This window comes from Formica exsecta, unplaced genomic scaffold (genome assembly GCF_003651465.1).
Source record: "Formica exsecta isolate Colony F162 unplaced genomic scaffold, ASM365146v1 scaffold81, whole genome shotgun sequence".
NCBI lineage: Eukaryota > Metazoa > Arthropoda > Insecta > Hymenoptera > Formicidae > Formica > Formica exsecta.
Genome location: NW_021853581.1, coordinates 580,946 through 599,647, shown reverse-complemented (window position 1 = coordinate 599,647; position 18,702 = coordinate 580,946). Strand labels below are relative to the sequence as shown.

General features: G+C 35.7%; 1 protein-coding gene across 4 annotated transcripts; it reads right to left on the bottom strand.

Annotated features, from left to right (window-relative positions):
- Positions 1–4,188: 4,188 nt before the first annotated feature.
- Positions 4,189–18,005, bottom strand: LOC115244362 (nuclease-sensitive element-binding protein 1). 4 transcript variants are annotated; one of them, XM_029821945.1, is made up of 7 exons: positions 17,835–18,004; positions 15,707–15,770; positions 11,419–11,452; positions 11,070–11,331; positions 10,662–10,972; positions 8,916–8,978; positions 4,189–8,579 (listed from the first exon to the last, which is right to left on the bottom strand). In XM_029821945.1, the coding sequence occupies exons 1-7, from the start codon at positions 17,893–17,895 to the stop codon at positions 8,535–8,537; spliced, it is 840 nt and encodes a 279-aa protein (XP_029677805.1). In that variant the 5' UTR covers positions 17,896–18,004; the 3' UTR covers positions 4,189–8,534. The 4 variants fall into 4 exon arrangements, with proteins under 4 accessions (XP_029677805.1, XP_029677804.1, XP_029677807.1 ...); XM_029821944.1 differs by having other exon boundaries at positions 10,656–10,972; positions 17,835–18,003; XM_029821947.1 differs by lacking the exon at positions 8,916–8,978 and having other exon boundaries at positions 17,835–18,005.
- Between the last annotated feature and the right edge of the window lie 697 nt (positions 18,006–18,702).

Sequence of the window (18,702 nt, the reverse complement as noted above, 5' to 3'; positions counted from 1 at the left end):
TTGCTGCTCGATCGAAATAACTAATTCTTCTTTGCAAGTATTTAAATAAATAATATTTTTAAATCAAAAAGGATTTTTTTGGATTTAGCACATTTTTTTTCAGTGTGTATAAAAATTAATTACATAAAACGAGTTAGTTTGTAATTAGCTGATGTACAATTACTAAGATAAGACTCGGCAGTGTTAATTTATATTACCATATTAACGTGCATTAATTAACGAGAGGGGAGATTATCAGGATATCCTCTTTTTTCCGGATCGCAGATACTTCGTCGGCCGGCACATCGTAATAAGGGCAGTTCGCGGTTTACGGCCCGGCGACGTTATTGCCGAAAACTACGGACCGATATTCACGAAGAGAACGCTCGCCGAGCGTCAAAGGACACTGGCGGGAAGGTACTGGTTCCGATGCACATGCAGAGCCTGCCAAGAGGACTGGCCGCACTTTGAGAATCTGACGAACGATTCCGTCAGATTGAGGTAAGTCCGTTTAAATTCTCCGACATCAAGCTCACACGTTAACGGAGTAATTTGATTTAATTAAATGAAAGATCTTATCGATACCTCCTTCTCCATCTATTCCAAGTTTCTAGCTAGTTGTACGCGTATCTTTAGTACAGATTAGCAAAGTAATATCGATCGAGAATAAAGCAGAATAATTTGCGACGTCTTTAACGCTCCGTGTATATTTTGCGGCTTTTAATTAACACGATCAGCATTAACTCCTTCGCGTTATCTACGCAAGAGTCTTCCAAATTAAGTATTTCCCAAATAAAAATAAAATAAAATATATATAATATAAATAAAATAAAAATAAAGAAACGTCAAAATATTAATACGATAACGAATAAAAGCATGAGAATGTCACATAGCAAGAATAATAAGCAATCGAAAGAGAGAGAGAGAGAGAGAGAATAAACAGATGTTTGTCGAGATCGTTAAAAACCGCAAGTCCCGACGAGGCGAGCGCCTCAAAGAGACGAAACGTCGGTGCCATAAGGATCTTTTATTTTAATTAATTAATAATTAAAAATTAATCTTTCTTTTAATAATTTATATATTAATAATTTATATGTTTATTCTAAATTATTTTTAAGATGAAAATTTATAAAATTTAAGGAGTAAAATTAATTTTTCTTCTAATAATTAATTAAAAATTCATTATTCTATTATTTTATGTTATTGTTTTATACTGATGTTTACTTTAATCAATTAATAATTAATTAAAAATTAATCTTTTTAGTAATAATTTATATAATGATCTAGTAATAATCAAATTTTGTTGATTGGCTTTAGAAAGTTGAAATAATGATACTTTACTAAAAATACCAAAAAATTAATAAAATTTAACAATATTTTATCTTTTTCAAATTAAGTAGTCAAGGACAGGTATACACATATTTGCATACATGATATTTGATTCTTGGTCGGTCTTTTTTCAGATTGCGACCATTTGGATCAGACTTGTAACGAGAGGAACGTTATCTTTATTGTCTTTATAAAATAGCTTGATCCCAAGTAACGCAAGAAAAATCCCCGCGAATAGAATAAAAAAGATTTCGCTCGCCGCTCAACCGACGTCACGTCGCGCCCATAACATGTCATATAATTTACACGCGTTAATATTAATACTCGCGTGCACATACATACATCGTCCTATCTTTGGCCGTTTTTATCCCCGGCTAACATCGATATACACGAGAAACAAATGGCGATAAATGATATTGCGAGCGCGAATCAACTGTGCGGCGAGTTAGGTATCGATATTGGGAAATTAGAGGCCGAGGCGTCGATCTGGAAGTCAACTTTTTTAATTTCGCCTGCACACAGAGCGCAGGCAATCAATCGGTTCATCCGAGATCTCTCTTGATTGCCTTCACTGTGTGTGTATATATATATATATATATATATATGTATGTGTGCACGATGTATCGTATCTCTATCTGTGAAAACATATACGGTCGGGAGTTTCTTATAAGTCGTACACGTTTTTCTCCTACATTCTCTTTCGCAAAAAGCATGGAATTCTGCTAATCGTAACGTTCGTTTAGATATCCCGTCGCGCCATTTAAACAATTGTGTATATGTGTAAAAAAAAAAATATAATGAACTAAATAAAACGCGTCGAGTTTATTGTGAAAATAAATAATGGCTTTTCTCTTTGAGATGGAAGAAATAAAATAATGGTTTTTCCCCCCCTTTGAGATACATAGACGACACTTTTGCGTGATATATTAGTATATTTACCATAGCATGCGGCAAAAATGCATACAAACTGCCGGATTTATTTAGTGGTTGCGTGCTCACGTATTGTATAATATATATTCGGATTAATGGGTTTCAAATCCGACACAACCCGTTAACCTCTTTCAACGTTTGAGACTGAAGAGAAATGCGCGTGACAATTGTGGCGGCCACCTTATAGCGACACGTTAAGTCATGCTATTTCCGAGAGTGCATTCGAAATATGCTAAATGCAATAGCGATTTTCAATTTTGGAATTATTTTTGCATTCACACACATATAAATATAAAATATTATATTGAGAGTATATTCTTTCTTCAAATATATGATTCGAGACGCTATTGATATTTAATTTTACTGCAACTATATATCAACGTTTTATTTTTTTAATGATTATCCACCGATAATTCGATTAGATTAATATGTATTTTTTATTTACTTTTAAAAGGAATTATATTTTTCCTATAAAAATAACAATACTCGGGTATGTAGCACGTTAATTATAATAATTATAGGAGATAAATATATTTTTTTTAAATTTAGCATAAAATTTGAATTATCCAACATCGTTAAGGATATATGTGTCATATGCCAAAACATTAAAAATTTCGTGAACTGTTCTATTATTTCTTCTGAGTATCTATGGAAAGCCTGAGCATAATTCTTTTAACGATTTGGAAATTATTTAAGTTTAAAGTTAGTATTGATTCTTATGAAAAATTACATATTGTACCCTGGATTCTCCAGAGGCTAGTGTACGGCTATCATTTACTCTTCCTCAGGACATCCAGAGGAGATCCGAGGATTAAAATAGGATATCCTCAGGATATCCTACATGTATGTCCTGGATGCCCTTTGGACGTCCTAAGGACATCCTTGTGCTGTCTGGGAATACTTTAATTCTTTTTATAATCCGGATTTATTTATTTGATTTTTCAAACAGTATAAACGTAAAAAATATATATTTCTTTTTAAATTTTGATAGTTTTTTGCTACTATTGTACAGCCAAAACATCCTTAAGCATTCTTCAATGCATCTATCTTGAATGTCGATATAAAGATTTTCCGGGAGGAAATCCTGCAACTTTAACGCGAAAAGTTTCTGCAATTTTAAAAACAGGTTCCAATATCAAAAGCGGCGTATCTCTCCAGGTAATGCATTTCGCTGCAGATAAATGAAAAATTTAAACGTATCGTTAAACTATATTCGAAAGTCGCTCGATGCGCGACCCGTGTAATTTATGATTCATAATGATGAATCCGTAATATTAGAGACGAATCCGTTGTGTCAATTATGGTGCCAGGTACGGTTACTGCTGATCGTTGCTGCACGAGAGATTAACGCCGGGGACGGAAAATTAATTTATATACCTCGCGAAAGGTGATTAAATGCCGCCGTAATGCCAGTATTGTTGGAAATTCTCCATGACAGGAATGCATTATACCTATAACTTCTCTCTCTCGGCTCCGATCAACTTCGTCGCGTGAAATTATGCGTGTACGAAATGTACGTATTTACAAGTCCATCGAGAGGAGAATTCACGAATTTCATTACTTCAGAAATTCCTACCCGTAAACGGAAGATAAATGACAAAGATTAAATATGTGATTCATACTCGGTAGCAAATTTACAATATTTAGATAAATATTGAGATAAATTAATACGGATAATTGAAAAAATTTCATCAAAATATTTACACGCATTTCGACTATTAATTTAATTTAAAATTTCGCTTCTTTACCGGCTCGTATTATTTTCATTTCATTCAACTCAATCAACCATAATTATTTTTAAATAAAATTATAAATACTTCGTTAATATTTTTACAATATTGAATTATTCTTGTAAATTTATTTCGTACAATGATAATACTCGATAGGAGACAAGATAAACATGGGAGTAAACAGGGAAGAGAGATAAAACAAAACTCATATTTTGTTCCATTGACTTTTGCAATTTTTTTGGTAGATTTATTTTTTATAATGCACATGTTTCTCGTGAAAAAATTAAATTCCGTGTATGAAATTAGCATTTAGAGCTTCATGTTTCGGTACAAAATTCATTGTGTGTAGAGGAAGGGCAGTCGACGGACGACTGTTATACTCGGGGACACGCTCGGACGACGACGACGACGGCGTCGCGCCCAGTGTTCGTCGAGGTCTTTTGATAGATTTTCTCTTCTTTTTTTTTTCTCTCTCTTTGTCTCTCGAAAGTTGAACGTCTCCTCGATCGGGATTTCGGTTCTTTTTCCCCTGTTTTTTTACCTTTCTATTTTTCGTCCACATCGCCATATATATATATATATATATATATCTCGAGTATCGCCTTTACTCGCGTGAAACCCGAATCGGATCTAATTGACTGTCGCGACGTGATATCCTCTTTTATTGCGATTATTTTCTTCGGTAGACACGCGACGCGAATGCACGACGGAAATTTCGAGCGAAAAGGAACGCGTCACCCATCTTCCCCTTCATTCCCGAAAATTCTTCCTGAGAGGATCAATTTTTTTTTCATTATCTTTTTCCGATAGGCGGTAAGTTAAGGCCATTGCACGTGATAAAATTTTAGTCGTAATCGTAAAGCCATAAGCAAATCGACCAATTACAATCAAGCATTCCAATAACGTAATAAGAATGTTTAACTGTGATTGGTTGATTTGCTTACGGCCTTATGGTTACGACTAAAATTTTTTCATGTGCAATGGCCTTTAAGCTTTTTTTCTTCGGCGAGAGGAGAGAACCGAAAAACGCCAATGACAATCGCGAAATTTGGCGACACGATACCGGGCCATTAATTCGCAAATATTATATTCGGAGGACCGTGAATTTTCGAAAGAGCAATCTACATACGATCGGACGCTTCGTATGTCAAATAATCTCGATGATCGAGGAGAAGATATTTGACATACAAAGAACCGGCTTATGGAGATTGTGTTTCGTGAAAAATTCCGCTACTTTTCCTCCCGCGAATTTTTCCCCGATCGTAAGCCGTGTCTCTCTCAACTCATGTAACGAATATGATGTATACACGTTTATTCACGAGCGATCGCGATTGACTGGCGACTGCTGCGTCGAAAAAAATGTTTCGACGACAGCGATAATCCGAACGACGAAGCACAAACTGTGCGAGAGATCTTTTTTTCTCGGTTGCAATCTTAGGTACCGTTCTTTTTTTTTTACCGCGTATAAGTTTAATTGCTGGAAATTCTCGTCGTTATTCTGTTTCTTTCTTTTTTTTGGCTTTACGACTTTTATCGCTTTAACTCTGATATTCACTGTTAACACATGCATTGTTCTTTTTTTGCAGTTACAATCGCGCGCCCGCTCGGCGCGCTCGCTTCAAGTTTTTGCTTGTTTCGCGCCTCTCTCTCCGCTGTGTCTCGAGAGGCCGGTCTCTCTTGTGTGGATTCTTTTGTAGTTTTTTTTTCTTTTTATTTCTTTCTACCGTGTTTTTTTTTTCGTGGGAACGCGCGGTTACGTTAGACAACGGAGGGTGATTACGTTAAACAAAACGCGGGCCCGAAGAGTCGCCGCACGATTTTGTCCCAACGGACGCGGATTGCAGTTTAATAGAAAAGCGAAAAAACACGAGGGACGACACGTACGTGTCGATCGATATAACATATCTCGTGTCCGCTGGGTTCCCTCTTATATGGGATCAAATGGAAAAGATTTTCGGCGACCATCGGTGCGGGATCGACATTCTCGATCAAGATTGCTTCGCTTATATATATATATATTTTTTTTTTCCTACAGTTGTAAAAATGTAAATAACGCGAGCACGTCCGCGTAACGTAACCGCGCGTTTATCTCTCTCCACTTTGCACCACACTCACGCACACGCACTATTTCCTCTTCTCGTCTTATTAACTCCCTTAAACCGCTTCGCTTATCCTAAACCAAATCGGATGTCTTTCAATATTTCTCGAATACTCAATCTTTCGATCTTTCCGATTTTTTTGCTACACAAACAGAGATATTATGCAATTTTACGAAGACACACTTGGGTTGCGGCCTGGCAAAGCGCTACTTGACAAACGGGATACGATAGGATAATGTGAAACAATTAAAAACGATCATCGTGATGTATAGGATAATATCTTGGGCGGAATTAGTCTGCTGGCGCCTAGGCAGGATACGGTTACTGCGTGTCAGTGGAAAGTGTTGGACAAAATATATTCGCGAACAAGAATTTTGAATACCTATTTGTCGTTCAATGCATTGACGTGTATAAAAAATGCACGTTAATACATTTCTCGTACGAAAATATGTACATATATTCTGTGTATATATTCTATATACGCTAATACATTCGCCAATAATATATTCATATTCGAGATCATTTGTATCGCGAATATATTTTGCGCAACACTGATAGTTTTTGATCGACGAGCACAGACGACGGAAACAATAACACCATATGATATCGGTAAGCTACATCCAAACGACACGAAGACGATTGAAAGATGTCTGTCTCTTCTTATACATCTCCGTGATATCTCGCGGATGTGTGTCGCCTGGATATAGACTTTAAATGGAAAAGAAATACAAATTCAATAGAAAATTTCGCCAAATATAAAGATAATTTTGTTTTTTTTTTTCTTTTTACAGAAAGTAGACGTATATATTTTTTTTATTATCCGTCGACGATACTACAAACTAAAATTTTAAAAATTATTTTCATGCAAAATTATATAAAGTATGTTTTCTCTCTCTCTCTTATTCTCTCTCTCTCCTTCGTACTCTAATGACAGTCTACGTTATCCGTATTGTCAATCAAGCCGATGTGTGTGATACGCCCGGCTCTTGTTTCGAAATGTCAAATCGAGTCGATTGCCGCATAGGCAAACGTTCAGTGGTTTAGTAAAAAACGACTTGCCCGGTGCATAGTCGACCGATGTCAATTTTAGAAACGACCGGACGATTTACTCACGCTCTGGACGCGAAAGTTTGTGAGATATCATGAAGCGAATCTTTTCCAGGCTGCAAGCATCAAAGTGCGACCAAAAATTGTTTTTCTCTCAACGACACACTGCAGATACTGTCTTATCATCATTCTCCTTATTGGCCCTATCCTAAATATTATTCGCATTATCAGATATGAATGCATCTCGGAGTAGGCGGGAAATCTCACAAACTTTCGCGTCCTAATTCGCGATTAATCAATAATGCGTAAAGTCAAAACAACAATAATCGCTAATTAATTGTACACCGCGGGACCCGCCAGGGGCCAGTATTGACAATTATAAAAAATTAAGCCAAGATAAATGCTATTACAATAATCGTTTCTACGTGTAACAAATCGCTTATAAAGTATAAGAAAATTTAGACTCGACACAACCGCATCATCATATTTAAGGAGCGTACTTCAAAATTGTACTGTATTTACGCTACACGCTTATTGATCAACGCAAGGTAAAGTTGCGCCCAAAAGAGCGAAAGCAATACGGTAGTCCGCCCAATTTTGATATATAAAGCCGAAAATGAACGAATGATTTCGAGACAGACAAAAATTCGAGTGGTACTCCGTTCAATATCAATCGATTTTTCTTTTTCCTTTCATGAAAAAGTCGCCGAAAGTGAAGAAAACTCGCGGAAATATAGCAATAAACTCAAATATCGCACATGAAACGATTTGTAATGCGTTTTACCGGAGAAAAATCAGAAGTAATATACGAAACAAGAAATGCACAAAAAAAAACCAAAAAAACAAAAGTATACGTATACAATATATATCTCTTGCCCGCGCTCGAATTCATCGCTCCGTACTCCGTAATTGCTTTACCCTTTTCTCTCTGCTGCTTTAGTCTCACTTTATTTTTATTCGATTAATCAACCGTCGTACAATAACGTAATCATTACGCGGTTTAATTACTCTTGATTAAATCATTTAGTTAAAAGAAGCGTTTAGAGCCGCGAAGAATTTCCCTTTCGCGTCTCTATCGTTTCTTCGACATTATATATGCTGTGCGTGAAAATTTCGAAAGTACAAAAAAACAAAAGTTTTACTTCGCTCATGGGGTGAATTTGATTTCGCCGCACACTTCTTAATCAACGCATTCTTCGCATTTTCCCCGTACATATCTTAATTGTAATTTGCGAGAGTGTGGAGTAGTGTTTGTTGATTTCTTAAATTTTTTTTTATTTTTTCTTTTTTTGGATTTTTTTTTGCAATTGTTTTATACTTGTTGTTGTTATTTGAGTTGTTGTTGAGTGTATAACGGGTGTTGGTGTTATATATTAAAAGGAGTGTCCTCTTACGGTAGTAGCGCGTTATTCTCTCTCGGTTAAGCGGTACTCTCGGTGGTGGTGTTTTGCACCGGTTGGCTCTCCTGCAAATATATACATACGACGAACATTAATTAAATGCGACAACAACATATATTATAATGGCAGTAATTATGCAACGCGTGCTAAAATATATATATTTGCTTTCATACATCTCTTTTTACGATGCTGCAGGTAAGGAAAGAAAAATGCAATTCTTTGTAGGAGATAACGAGAACAAAAGTAAGAAAATCCAGAAACAGCGCAAAAAAAAATAAATCTCAACGTCTACTTTGTCGATCACACCTCTAATGCTTGAAAGTGTAAGTGCGTAAGAATTGTGGTAACCGAGACGAGCTCCTGCAAGATTGAGAAAAGAAGAGAATATAAAGCGCCGTTACCTGTGGAGCAGGGGCCGCGGCAGGTGCATCTGAATCTTTAGGTGCATCCGACTTCTGCTCCGACTGAAAAGAGTACAAAAAGACACGTGCAAACAGTGTGTGCTAAGCGCTACCGCTCTGTATTCGTCGATAGATTTCGCGCGCTCGGAGTCATAATTAAAAGCTTTCGTAAATGTCGAATGGAAATAAAAGCTCGTGAATATTATAATTTATTGTTTCAATATTTCGCGCAAATGTCAAAGTTTTATAGTAGAACTTTTGATTATGATTCGTATTTAAAGTATCTTGTCGAATGCATAGAAGGAAAGAAATAAATGTCAACAAGCAATCAGTTGATACAGAAATGGATATTTACAGATGTAATATATAGATGAAATTAATTAAAATAATGTTGATGATGCAGATTTTCGTAAAGCAAGCGTTTTATTTTTTACAATGAAGACATGTAGACGTATCTTCACTGTAGTTCGTGAAATTGTATGCAAATGTATTAAGTTTATTCGTAAAATCGTCATTTATAATTTTTCATAAAAAATCCGTAAAGAAGTTAAAATGTATTTACGCGAGTTATATTGTCTTGAGTTAGGAAAGAGAAGAATCAAAAGTACCTTGATAGATTTATCATAAGATTCAGGAGGAGTATCGATGACTTGTGATCGAAAGGAAGTTACGGAGAAGGAAGTGGGATTGGGGGACTTGCGATTTGTGCCCGAGGATGGCAAGTTCTCTACTCGATTTGTCTGTTGGCTCGAAGTCGCACGAGGTCGTCGTATTAATCGTCGTCTGTAACGTGGTCGTGGATTTCTTCGCGAATTATCGACATTCTCGCCAATAGCTTCGTCGTCGTCAATCACCTAATGTTTTTTTTACAATATGTATCTAATCTTTATAACAGCTATCCGAGGGTTTTGACGATTACAGAAAATTTCGTTGGTGGTTAAGATATCTCTACTTTATTTGTACAAAGTGCACAAAGTGAAATGGAAATCGTTAACAAACAGCGCAGGACACATACTCCGTGCGTGAATAATGCATCGTCTATTACACAAGAGGAGGGAGATTACAGAATCTCTATATATCCTTGCTAAGTATATAAACATAATTTCTAGGAACGAAAGAGTGCATCTAAACCAAACACAATGTCTTTGTATAGACAGTATTACCAAGTTTCTTTTTTTACGGTAAGAAGGACACTACACCGTGCAGATTTAAACAACTAAGTTCAGACTTAAAATTTTATTCATTATCTATACCAAAAATGCAAAATTGAAATGCGCGTTTACAAGTCCATTAATTACCGTGTAATACACAGCACTGCGCTGTCGGAGAAAAATAATAAAGGGACAATATATATCATTGAGGCGCAAGCAACCAAGGATATAGTGAATCTTCAAGTGAAATGTGTTTAGTGTAATAGAAATAATAACATATACCGAAACTATTTAAACAGATTGCAGATAAGAAGTATACAGAGAATGTATCTACAATTTCGAGATCACGTATCTCGAAACGCCTTCATAATAAAGAATGTTATAAAGAATCGCTATAAAGAATCTAATTCAAACATATAACGTTCTCCGAAACCAAAATATCATTTCATTTTTCAACTTTGGAATGTCTATGTACATTTTATAACTTTGAAATGAAACAAACGCGCGTGATTCGATACTTTTGTTCGCGTTACCAGTTGTAATAATGTCGGGGAAAGCTAGAATGACTGTGAAAGTTAGGGATACTAACCCTCACCTGGCCATCCTGGCTGCGAGGACGTCGTGGCGGACCGCCACCTCTTCCCCCGCGGAAATTGCGGCGGAAGTAACGTCGTGACGGACCCCCGCGTCCACGACCGCCACCGCGCGGCGGGGCATTACCCTCGCCGTTTCCTTCCACTTGTTCACCACCTTCGCCAGCATTCTCTCCCTGCTGTGTGGGAGCGGGCCCAGAACGCCGTCCTCCGCGATAATAACCGTCATAATGACGCCGCAACCTATAGCGACGCTGTTGCTGCGGTGCCTGGCCCTCGGTCGGATTCGCATCATCACCGCTCTTTCCCTCGCCTAATTTATATCCGAAAGAACAAGTTACTTTCTCTCAATAGTTACTTTCTCTTGAAGAACAAGCGAAAATGTAGATAGAAATGATCCGTCGATATACCTTGATCGTAACCTTCCTGGCCTTCACGTGGTCTACGATTCTGAGGTCGGCCGTTGCCGCGTCTCGGGTACACCCAATGGATACCGCGATATCCGCGACGCTTGTCCGCGGCATAGGGCGAGCCCTTCACTGCTTCACCCGCTGGACCGGTGACATTTGCGGCTTCGTGACCCTTCTCACCGATAACGACGTCGAACTCCACGACCTCGCCATCTCCGACGCTACGTACGGCTTTCCTCGGATTATTTTTAACGATTGCCGACTGCAATTACGTATGTAACATTGAGATACATCGGTGATATCTTGAGAATAAAGTATCGTAATTAATATTAAATGCGAAGAAGCTTACCTGATGGACGAATACATCTTCCTTGGTATCATTTCTGAAACAATCGAAACGAGCAATTCTATTAAAAACAATCGATATTATATTATATTTTTAATCTAAATTAATTAATTTTTTTTCTTATAATTCCATAATTCACTAATTTTGCAATAGTGGAAAAATCGAAATATTATATTTCAAACAATTTAAAATTTAAATTCCCAACCGTGTTTGCGGTTACGCGCAAAAAAAAAAAAAAAAAAAAAAAAAAAAAAAAAACGGAAGCTTTATTAAATCGTTGAAAAGCAGAATAACCACGTCCATCTGTTTATTATGTGTGTATCATGGCGTATAATGGAAATTCGATTTAATTGTATCAGTGCAAACACACGTTCATTCGCATTCTCTACAAAGTTCCACGCGTGTACACGATACACCGCGTGTGCGTCGCGAATATGTATGTCCCACGCATGAATTCGCGAGCGTGCGGATGTAATCGGAATCCATGAAGCTGCATAGCAAAGCATGGAGTTGAAAGGTCGTCGAACCCCTGACTGCGCGCACACAATCAAGGGAGAAATACACAAAAGCCCGTACACAAATGCATACCAGCTGCTACAAACTAGACCTCCCTCTCTTTTCCCCTCTCTCCGTTACGCGATTAACAAAAGGTGAATCAAGTACATATGGAGAACGCGAAGATCACAAATAAAGCTTTCAGAGTTTGTTTTTTTTTTTCAAATCACCGAAATAACGGAAATCAATATTTCTAAATAAAAATTGCAACATCATACACTTTTATCTTTACGGGAAGATGTATTTTTGTAGATTACAATCGGCAAAAATTGAGCAACACTCTTGTGTCCAAATCAATTTTTCTTATATTTTCTTATTATACATATACAATTACAGGGTGTCTGCTCAAATCTTGTAAAAAAATTCCCTTATGTTCCAGATATATTTGTTCAAAATTACAGGTATGAAAAAGAGAAATACAGAAAAATAAAGAAAATATTTTAAAGATCTTTTGATGCAATTTCCTAAAATAAGTCTTCTTATTGTTCGCGCGTTTTCTAATGTTCTTCATTCATACAAAGAAAAAATACAAAGCCATTTAAGTTTCAAGTGCTAGAATTATAAATGTATGTACTAAAAAAAAAAAAAAAAAAAACTGAATAGCTTTTGCTAAAATAAAAATTTTTAACTTGCGCGTGACATTTTCATTTTTTATCTCTCAAAATTAAAATAAAGGATATGTATTGCATATTTAATATTATGTTAAGACATTGAATATATAAACAGAGATAGATATATATTTATAATATATTTTAAATACGTAATTTGCAACTTGGCTTATTACTAATAATATCAGAACAAAATGATCAAAAAGAGAATTTTTTTTTAATTTCCTGAGTCCCAATAAAATTCCATGAGAATTCCCTGATTTCTTCAGATACAAAAAAAATCCCTGAGAATTTCAGATTTTCCATGTTTTTCCAGGGAATAAACACTTTTTGGATTAATATTAATTTATCGTAAATAATAGTAAATAAGTTCGCACTTTCCTAATCTTTTATAATATCTATATCAAGTAATATCTATATTATCGAACTTTGATGTACGTCTCGGAACATGTATCGATGCCGAATGAGCATGATCCAACGGGTATCGAGACGGAACGTTGCTCTTCCATTGTGGTAAGTCGAGTCCACCGAAATCGGGATGAACACGACGAATGAACAATGGATTCGCGTTGTCTCGGGCTATTAACTTTCGATGAACTCTGTTACAGTTATAGAAATACGGAGATTCTTTTTTTATTTACTTCACTTATTATTTTTCAAATTTGTCCTGCGGAAACGCCTCTGAATAATTTTCGAGTAAGAAATACGTTCGCTTCTAATATCAACTGTTAGACATTCAACGTAAAATTTTTTATATATTTTAAAATTTCTAATATTACATCGTAACATCGCAAGGCAATTTTATGTAATCAGTACAATTTTATATTTTTTATATAACTATTTTAATAAATCTCAATTTTTTAATTTTTAATAAATTTAATATTTTAATAAAAAATTTGTTCCCGTAAATAAATTTGAATAAATAAGAAAGGCACATATGAAATATAAAAAGTTGAAACCAAAATTTATATAAATTAAATTCTCACTATGAATCATACATTTCTTTATTATAAAGAATTATTTTTAAAAAAAATATTCAGCTACTCGTATTTTTATATTTTTTCAGGAGACGGACAACTGAAAATTCAACTAAACGTGACAAAAACTAGGATAGTCCGACGGAAGCGTTCTATATTTATAAATAGTTGTATCGTAACGGCCTTCTCTCAAATATTTTACAATACCCACTGGCGTTAGTGTTGGTGAAAGTGCATTCGAGAGTTCTCAAATTCAAGCAGGTAAGCTAAAAAATTTCGTACCTGGAAACGATCGTGCGAAACCGTTTTTCGCCCCCTCATGTGTCGGAGTCCTAATCTAAAGTAAAAAAGATCTCGGAGTGTCTACTCAAATCTTGTAAAAAAATTCCTCTAATCTTCCAAGTATTTTTGTTCAAAATTCCAATTAAAGAGAATATTTTAAACATTTTTTGGTATAATTTCCTAAAATAAGTTTTTCTTTTATTATACGCGTTTTCTAATATTTTTCACTCATACGAAGAAAAAACACTTCGCACAAAGCCACTTAAGTTTTAAGTGTTAGATTTACAAATGTACTGAAAAAAATTAGATAGCTTTTAAGAAAAAAATTTTTAACTTGTACAACATTTTCATTTTTTATTACTAAAAATGAAAATAAAGAAAATGTACTGCAAATTCAATATTTCGTTAAGACATTGAATATATAAACAGAGATGGATATATATTTATAATATATTTTAAACACGTACTTTACAGCTTGGCTTATTACCTATAATATAAGAACAAAATTATCAAAGAGAGAGTTTTTAAAAAAATTTCCCGAGCCCCATAAAATTCCATGAGAATTCTCCGATTTCTCCAGGTACAAAAAAATTCTCTGAAAATTCCAGGTTTTCCATGTTATTCCAGGAAGTAGACACTGGATCCCCTTTCTACGAATCGTCCCGACGTAAAATATTTTCCCATCGCGAAACGCCCGCGAAAAGCTTCATTGTCTGCGCGCAAAAGTTCCGCGTGTATACAATACGCGGTAAAACAGGAGCTACTCCTCCTCCGCGAGCATGCGCGAAAATGTTCTGGCCCTCGGCCAGATGAATAGAGGGACCTCGAAATAGCGAGGAACCGACTCTACGGACCGTGCACGTGCCGAATGAAGCGTCTATTTTCCGTACGGCAGAGTGCCAGGTCGAGGTTGCAGGTCGAACCTGTAGCGGGGAGAGAGGGACGATTTTCCTAATATTAGAGACCGCTATTTCCCCCGTGTCCGTTAAAATCGTTATCAATTAGTCTTGAAAGCGTTTCTCTAAATTTTACATTCGCAGCGCGATAAAATAATAAAAACGGATCAATCGAGGATCAACTCACACGTATACTACACGCTAACGAGTTCGTTAATTTCCAAATGGAATAAGAAAATTACAAGATCAGAGTGTTTGATATTGTTGAATGAATTGTTGATGATAATGGAATGTCTTGTTCATTAAGAAAGCAAATATATTTAAAGAAATGATGCTTTAATAAATTGATAAATGTTAAATGAGTCTATCTATTAAATTAATGTCTTTTTATGTTGCATCAAAATATCTAAAAAAAAAAAAAAATACACGTCAAGTTATCAATTGACCCGACTCATACTGTTACAGAAGCAACGAGCGTGCTCGCCGACTATTAGATTTAACACGTGAGCTAATATTTTCCCAAGAAATAACCGCTTAAGTATCAGCCAGTTAATATATATTTCCTGAATAATTTGACGTATGACGGAAATCGCAACATTTATTCGGTAGACGCGTGATATAAGTGGGAAAAAAAAAAAAATACAATTATGGACATAGTTCTCACGGATAAAAGACTGCAATATCGAAAAAAATAATTAGATATGTGTACATATGTGTGTATGTGTGTGTGCATTCATGGAAGATGGAGCAGTTAATATACAATGCCAACAGTTAGTAGCGTAAAATGAGCGTTCAAATTAAAATAGTATATGACTAATCCTTACACAGGACACCCACACAAATAAATATATGTATTCTCTATTCTATTATTTAGTGTTGCGTAAAATGACGGGCGTTGCAAGTATAATCAAAAATAAAAAAAGCAAAAAAAATTGATCGTGTAAGATAAATATAAAATAATACGATGACTGACCTATTGATGAAACCGTAGCCACTCTTGACGTTGAACCATTTCACAGTCCCGGTCACTTTGTTTGCTGAAATAAAAGAAAGCTTTGTGATTCAAGTGCTAGGCATGAGAGGATATATAAATTGATAACGAAAAATTTCATACAATGTGCTTTAATTTATATAATATCTTTTTCCTTTTTTGTTAAACATTTTAAAATATTTATATTACACTTTGTGTGTGTCGTATTAATATTAAATATAACATATTAAATAAAACATATTAAATAAAACATATAAATAAAAAATGAGAAAGAAATTTAATTATAAGAGAAATTATTCAAAATATTCAAAGAGAGCACAAAAAAGAAAAACGTTGAGTCAGGAATATCATACGTACTTATTATTATTAAACTGTGAAAGCGACCTTGAAGAGGGAAATATAACGCGTTTAACGGAACAAACTTATCATATATTTACTTGAACACATCACTGTTCGAAATCGAAATGTAATGACACCATATACTGTTTTTATAACGTGATGACTAATATTTCTAGAAACAATGCATGAGAAATAGCAGGAAATTAAATAAATACTCAATCGTGTCAAAATGAATAATTCTCAAAAGAACAGTGATTTGTGTGATTAGTATTATAATTATAATCTACATCTTTTGTAAATTTTTAAGTAAATTTGTTTCTGGATCTTAAAAGTAGAAAAACTGTTTGAAATTTGTAAATTTGCGACAAAAATAAATTTCGTTTAAGAGTGATATATATATTTTATATTATTTTATATATATATATATATAATATAAATTTTCTATATATAATTTATTATATATATATTTATAAAAATTCGCTAGTTTATTTTATATATATAAAATATATAAAATATGTATGACTTGATCTTGGTCGGCGAAAATATGATAAGACTATCTTAATAACAGTTATACACGACCTTGAAGCATATAACCCAAACAAAGGTCGAAATCAGTGTCACAACGATAGATCCAACGCGATTATCCGCGAAATTCCTCAGACTTGAAAATCGTAACAATTTTATTCGCGTCGCTAAATAATATTCACACAGGATTTATATAACGCTGAAATTAATTAAACGCTTGAAGAATTAATTAAACACACAAATGACAAGATATATATCAATTTAAAAACTGGCGTCTATCTTCTAAAAAATATAAATTTCAATTAGATGGAAAAGATAAAATTTATACGAGTATAAATTTTAGCGATACATTTTTCAAACTTTTATATCACATTTTTTATACATAAATTCTCTATAAAGGAGTAGAATAAATTTATACGATTTTTTTTTCCAAATAACCAATGGGGTTACATTCGATTTAGATTTGAATTTTCGAATATTCTCGGTAAAATTTAACCTTCAACGATTTTTTTTTCTTCCGAGAAACAAAGGGCAATAAAATATTCCCCGAATTTCAAAATTTCTCTCTACACTCGTATAAATTAGAATCCTCCGTACGCACTTTCGAAATAATTTCACCGGTGAATAATACGAGATACATCCGGCGAGTTTGAAGGCGCAATTGTAATCCGCTGGCTACAAAAAGCACGCGGCTACGACGCGCTTACGTAACGAAAACGTGGGGAGCGCGCGCGACGCCGGATATCTCGGATCGGCGCGGTCACTCCGGAAGCGAAAAAGTTCGATATCGCCCCGATGGATCCCGCTCCCGTGGAAGATTTCGTCGTCGTCGATTCTCGGCACCCGCGATATTTTCCCTTATTTTTTCCAGGTTATACGACGAGGCGAGGAACGGGCGACGCGCGATGTCGGCGAAAATCAATGGACGAGAGAGAAGATTCGCGAGCGAGCATCAGCTGATGGGAAAAATGGACGACGTTTGGTCTCGGCGTCGCCTCGTCGACGCGGTTCGCCCGCGACCGGACTCCAATCCGGAGAGACTCGACGAAGGGGAACATCGACGCGATTTTTCTTTCCGCCGCCGGCCACATGGCCGCCTCTCGAACGCGACCGCCGCCGAGGGAGAGAGAGAGAGAGCGCGCGGACGCCATTACGGGCGGAGAAACGCGCGGCCGAATTTTTTCGTCGCGTTTATCGGCGCGGAAAATCGCCGCGCGCGATAATAATGCCAAGCGCGTTTACTCACCGATGACCATCTTCTGCTGGACAGCCTTGGGTTGTTCGGGCTGTTTCTCGGTCTCACCCATGGTGGTAAAGGTGGAATTGAGACGCGCGAGTACGTCCGTACCTAGATGTTTCCTTCTGTCTGGTAATGATGTTAATACCTATCTGATGTCGCAATGGAGGTGCCTCCAGGCGACCGGGTAAACACACCATGCCTAGCGTGTAACGCGATCGCTGATTCGCCGTCCCCCGCCGAGCGGACGGCGCGTCGGCCAATCGCGCGCGTCGAGCTTTCGCGAGGATCCTCGAGCGGCGCCGAAGACCGCCGAGACGCGAGGCGCATGCGCGTCGCTGCGACCGTCACCGGATCCTTCACGCGTACACTCACACATGCGTAATTTTCAGTTTAACGAATTTTCAAATATTTTCGCTCAAATGACCTTTGGGTGATTCTTTATCTTAAGATAAATGGGAGAAACGGAGATTTTATGATTTCTAAATTCTTGTAAACAATAGAAGAAAAAATGTAGTACCGTGTCAGGGAAGAAAAGTATTCATTTGAAAAGAATGGAAAGAAAGAGAAATTCCGATTTATTGTTAGCTTTATAAATTGTTCTTTCTTTTTTTCAAGTATATAGAAAATAGAAAATGTATAGAAACGAAATATTTAAATTGAAAACATTGTATACAGCACAAAACAAGAATTTTTTAATATATCAACATGCTCACAAAGAAAAAAAAAAATTAGAAATAAACATACATATAACAATTAGCATGACAAAAATAAAAAAAAAACTTTAATAATGTTAACTTAAATAAAAACATGTGCTCTTTCTAATGTATACAATACATTATATCTGATATAAGAGTATGAGATTTTTCATATATAT

What these genes read in the sequence shown, in the direction of transcription:
- LOC115244362 (XM_029821944.1), bottom strand. Translation starts at nt 17,895, where the DNA reads ATGGGTGAGACCGAGAAACAGCCCGAACAACCCAAGGCTGTCCAGCAG. An exon ending in CCAGCAGAAGATGGTCATCG is followed by an intron (nt 15,771 to 17,834) that starts GTGAGTAAACGC and finishes CTTTTATTTCAG; the next exon opens with CAAACAAAGTGACCGGGACT. An exon ending in CCGCGGCCCCTGCTCCACAG is followed by an intron (nt 8,580 to 8,915) that starts GTAACGGCGCTT and finishes ATATATTTGCAG; the next exon opens with GAGAGCCAACCGGTGCAAAA.